The 5,641-nt window shown below is 35.4% G+C and overlaps 1 protein-coding gene across 3 annotated transcripts in view; it reads left to right on the top strand.

Annotated features, from left to right (window-relative positions):
- The first annotated feature begins 530 nt into the window (after nt 1-530).
- LOC108376198 (membrane alanyl aminopeptidase) overlaps nt 531-5,641 on the top strand; it is an 8,451-nt gene continuing 3,340 nt past the window's right edge. Inside the window, exons 1-2 of one of the 3 annotated variants that reach the window (XM_017632390.1) lie at nt 531-637; nt 4,828-5,334. In XM_017632390.1, coding sequence (XP_017487879.1) covers nt 4,829-5,334 — 506 coding nt within the window. In that variant the 5' untranslated portion in view covers nt 531-637; nt 4,828. Of the gene's footprint in view, nt 675-4,827; nt 5,335-5,641 lie in introns of all 3 variants that reach the window. The other 2 variants (XM_017632391.1, XM_017632392.1) reach the window with 2 other exon arrangements.

Genomic DNA, 5,641 nt, shown 5'->3' with positions numbered 1-5,641 from the left:
AATATCGGGCAAAATACCTATTATCTCAGAAAAGCACTACCTAATTCTTTGACCATCGGTCTGTGCTTATAAACTCGAATCACCTGGAATGAGTTCGAAGAATTTTTGCCCCTTAAATATGAGCGCTTTTTTATTTTATGTAGGTATTTTTTGCACTCTTCCAGAAACCACAAAACCCAACAAAATACTTACGAGTTATGAGTTATTAATGGGGCACACTCATTTTCCAATTTCAATAAACTTTAAGTATCTATGTATGTATGTATGTATGTATGTATGTATGTGTGTACATTTTACTACCTATGCATTTAAACCAGTGGGCATAAGGTGCAATAAAAAAATGATTTTGCACGCAATCAGCTAAGCAAAGTAATGAAGTCAACGCAAGTATACTGATATCGAGTGGCTATAATTGCTCATGATAATACATATGGGCATACATCCATACAGAGCGTGGTTCTTGTCAGCAATAGAGATAATTGTCCTTATCATTTGTAATAAAATTTGTTTTAAACAGCAGATAAGCGATTAAGTGACCTAACTATAAAGGTCTTTGCTGTCATATTGAAATGCCAGTTTAAGACATTTAACCACCTCAAACTGCAGGTTTAGTGAAAACATATACATAGATCATAAGGTTAGCAACTCAAAGGATGTGTATAGAGACAAAGCCGGTGAATTTAAATACTTAGTGAAAATGTGGGAAATTTAAGTTCATACATATTTACATTCATATTAAAAATTTGCACAACAAAAGGAAATTTTACTTATATGCCAATAGTGACAAATAGTGAATTTGATTCAAGAGCGTATTGTCACTACAAACGAATAAAGGCGCGCTAGTGTTCTGACGGCGAAAAAAGACGCGTACAAAAAAGTTTACGAAAAAAGACGCTTAAAGAAAAGAAGAAAGACGCGAAATCTAGTTCGAAGAAAGAAGCGTGAACATAGATTTATACCTGACCAAGGACTGTCACTTCAGCAACATTCCCTAAATATGTACGCTTTAGGGAATTTACATGCTGCTACACCCGCAAATATAGTCGATCGCGAAAGTAAGTTTACGGGTCTTTCTAATATTTTAACGCGCCTTTCTTCGCCGTCAACTCTGTTTAGAATCTTCCTTCGCTGACTTTTTCTTATGCGTCTTTTTTCGCGGTCAACTTTTGAGCTTGCGCCTTTATTCGTGTCTAGTGACGGTATAATTTATGTGCAAAATGTTTAGTATTGGATAGCCGCCGTTGCGGATCTTTTCCTACTTATCAAGCTGGTTGTGGATTAATTCATACCTAACACCTTATCAAAAAAAATTATATTGTTGCAAACTTGTCGCATAATGTTTGCATTGCAGCTGGCAATAGCATTCAAGAGCATTTCCACAAAAAAACAAAAAAAAACATTTTTCGGCCTCATTATTAGGTGCAATCCCGTATTCTTCGGACTAAAACTAGTAAAACTGTCAAAAAATAAAAATTCGCTCAGAGCGAGAGAGTAAGATTGAAAAGTACGGTATCGATTTCTAGTAAAAAATGGTAACTTCTGTCAACTTCAACATAACCACAAAATTTTGGTTGTAAATTTTTGCTGATTTCGTATGTAAACACACTCAGCTCACACATGCAAATAACCAAAAATGCTTTCAAATTTATTAGAATCCACTTAAGCAAGTAATTAAATACTTTTCAACACGATTTAGCACAGTGCACTTTTCTTTTGTTTACAATTTGGTTGCCAAACACACATTCACCAGAATTTACCATCAAAAAATCTTCGAACTATAACTGGTAGCTTCTGACAGAGAGAGGACCTTATTTACTCTCTTATTTCCCTCTCAATAGTCAGTGAACCGAGTACGAGATCCATAGATCGTACGTGATCGCAACTATTCATTATTAAGGAGGCTACTCTATTTAAACCTTACAGCTGCGACTGTAGGGATCCGTGACGATATTAAGTCGCACCGCGTGGGTTCCTAAGGGGCAAAGTTCAGTCAGTACAGCTGAAAGAATCGAGAGCAGGCGTTGAGGCAGCTGGAGAGGCTTCCTTGACCGCCTGCTATCAACATTCGGCCGAAAGAACCTCGCAACTTTGCATTTCGGTGTTTTTTCCCAGCGTTCGCCGAGTTGACTGTAATCCCATCGCGCCAGGAGCGGGCCGCACATTGCCAAGGGAAGGGAGCTATGGTCCCCCTCTCCGAGGTGATCAATAAACAACACAAAACGAAAACATACCTTATTTTTATGTCTTTACTTTAATCTTTAAGTAGGTTTTAAAATTTATCCGCCCCAAACACACTTTTCTCAGAACAAAATTTATGTTTAAAGTGCAAATAAATTTTAAAACCTAATTGGGAAAACGGCCTTTAGAATGTTATATTTTTCATATCAAATGAATTCAAGGGGTTTAAACTCAATAGTGGGTACCACTCTGGCTGTGGGACGAAAAGAAATTAATACTAACAAGTAATTTTTAAGCCAAAAAGCAAAACCCACTTCAATTCCCATATATACAATTTTATAATTATCGTTAATTTCTTCATGATCCAATGATCGGATTTAAATCAAATTAGTATTGGACCATTCCGAGGTAACGCCTTAAATTAAAAAGAATTATAGAAATCGGTTATCGTACTTCAAAGTTATGCGGTAACATACATAAAATAAAAATATAAATAAAAATAAATTTAAAAAATATTCCGACGTATTGATCATCTTCTCCTTTTTGTGAAGTCTGTTAAAAATACAAAAAAAATAAAAATAAATACTTTAGTTCAGGTTTTCTTTTTTTTTTAAGTAATTTCCTGCAGTGGAAAATTTTCCTGTATTCCGATATCAAATTAATCAGGGTATTCATATAAACGCGTAACTGCCTCGTTACTGTCTAAACCTCGTAAATAAACCGGATTTCTGTACAAAATTTAACAATTTTACGAGATATGAGGCTTTTACGCGTTTAGATGAATTGCCCTAATAAAAAATCGTTGTTCCATTTTCAATAATATAACTACGTGAAATCCCGCTTTGCTCGATTATAAAAATCGGGTTTAGTCGGGATTCGAAAACTGTCCAAAATTATTTAAAAAAAAAAAACTGTTGAAACCGGGTCCATCGGATCCGTGGAGCATTGGAAAAGTGTTTCCATCAGGATTTCCAAGTATTCCTAGCTAGAGTCGGCTCATGAAACAACTGGTTTGCTGATATTTCCATATATGTAATACTTCTATATTGGTAGTAAGCTAACATCTCAATGTGTAAGCATTCCGAAATCAAAGCGAGACAGTCTAGTACTGTTTTTGTCAATATATTGTGTACTTGAGTGCCGTTTTTGTAAATGTGTCGTGTGCATGTTAATTTATAAACGTATGTGTTCCTTTTCTTTCGTACGTGTTTATTGATATATCTGTACTGTAGTCTTTTCGGACGGTACTAGCTCTTACTGCCAATATAGGAGTATTACATATATGGATATTTCAGTTTAACAAAGTATTCTGCATTGCCTTAATGCCTTATTTGTTGTCTTTATTGCTTCGCAGAAATTCTGCCAGCAATAGCAGGCTGGGAATTAGTCTCCTGTGATGGCGTTTCCTGCCGCATCTGGTGACAGTTTGCCTAGACAATTACGACATTGTTCTTGGTGTTCAGAAATTAATTTCGCTTAACTAGGTTTTTGATACCCAAAGCTGTTAGTATGCCGGTTATCGAAGTAAGCGCTCTTAAAGTTAAGTGCTTAATTTACTGGTGTGACTAAGATCATTTCAGTTTGTATCTTTAATTCCATATCATAAAAATCTATAATCAAACCTACGTTTATAGCGTATGATTATGAAATGCTGACGTTGGTAAATATTTCAATAAAATTTATGGTATATTCGATTAGAGACCTAATAAATATTTCATAAATATGTATATACACATGTATATACCTTTGAACATAAGGAGCATCACGTACTATACTAAATAATTTAAAAATGAATTCCGTTTTGTCGCATAATATTTTGGCGTCTAAAAGAAAATAGTTAGACGAACAATTTCCCAACTCATACTAGTAATCATACAAAGGCACTGCTTCGCGTGCTCTGTTCCCTATATCGAGGTATTATATTAAATACAACCTATCTGCAATTTCCACTTATGTATGTCGTTGGTCCGAAGAATTTTTCATTGAATTGCATAGTTCCAATTAAAATCAGGGATGACAGTTAAGTCACAAATGGGTTCTAAAAATAGAATATTCCGTTTAACTCTATATTCGCAATGGTTCCAAGAATATGGTTCTCTGAATTTACAATGATTAACTATAAACGCCTCCTAATTTAAAAAAAAAAATCCCTTGTTATTCTTGTTGTTGTTCTTGTTATTTACGATATAGGAGAAAAAATTGCATGAAAAATGGGTTTAGTGGCCCGTACTACCTCGCTGGTGCATTCAGTTCTGAAGAAATCCTATCATTGACCAAGATTATACCATAAAATTCCTCTGAACTGTAGAATTTTGAAGAAAACAAATCTAAGCGTTCGGGTATTTTAAACGCGAAGTCTTTGCACGTCTTGGTCGAGCACTTAATATCAATATTGAGGGCTCACATTTTCTGAGATTTTTTTTATAGCTATTTCCTACAAAATTTCGATGTTGTAGGGAAAAAATAGCCGCGAGAAAAGAGCCCTAATACATACATATATTACCTTTATATATGAATAGAAAAATGATTAGTACAGAAAAGCTACCAAAAGCTAATGATCGTCAATTTAAGAGCAGCTAGAAACCTCCAATTTTCAGATTTTTAGTACCTGTATTGATTTATATGTATTCATTGTTTTCTTTTTTTTAGAATGTCCAAACTGTACCTCATTGCCGCGGTAGTGGCACTTTTGAACGTTTACACGCTCGCCGCCCCCTTCGAAGAACTCAATGAGATAACCGGTAAAGCGGTTGCTTCCGATGGCGAAGACTATCGCTTGCCATTTACGATTCGTCCATGGAATTACACACTGAAGTTGACGCCATACCTGCAGGAAAGCGATGGCAGCAAACGATTCACATTTGATGGTGAAGTTACAATCCAAATCAATTCAACCGAAAACACAAATACACTAATTTTGCATTCGAAAAACTTAAACTATACAACACGCGAATATTGGTCTGAAACTAACCTCACTAAAATTAATTTGGGCGAGGGCACATGGAATAATGTAACTGACAAATTGCAATATACATTGGCAACGCCCATACAAGCCGGCATAACGTATATTTTACATTTTGTCTATAATGGCACCATGGATGATGATATGCATGGTTTCTACCGCAGCTCCTATGTGGATGCCAATAATAATACCAAGTACGTTAATATTTTATGTGATTGTCAAAGGCTCTCTCTGGCATTTATTTTATATCACTGATGGGCACTGCCTTGCCCGCGGGCAAAGCTCTCTTAAGCTTTCTGTACATTTTGTATAGGCGCGAGCAGAGTAAAAGCTCTCTCTGCCATCGCTGATTTATATGGCTCAATCCATCCAATTCATTAACTTTTACAAAATCTTTTATTTTTCACCACCCCTATTTATAAAAATTCCTCTGCATGGTATGCGTCCAATTACACATTTATAAATAACTTATTTTGCTTACAGGTGGATTGGTTCTACGCA

The sequence above is a fragment of the Rhagoletis zephyria genome, unplaced genomic scaffold, assembly GCF_001687245.7.
Source record: "Rhagoletis zephyria isolate East Lansing unplaced genomic scaffold, Rhagoletis_zephyria_1.1 Rzeph_scaffold_10030, whole genome shotgun sequence".
In the NCBI taxonomy this organism is placed as follows: domain Eukaryota; kingdom Metazoa; phylum Arthropoda; class Insecta; order Diptera; family Tephritidae; genus Rhagoletis; species Rhagoletis zephyria.
Note: the sequence above shows the minus strand (reverse complement) of the source record. Positions and strands in the feature narration are given on the sequence as shown.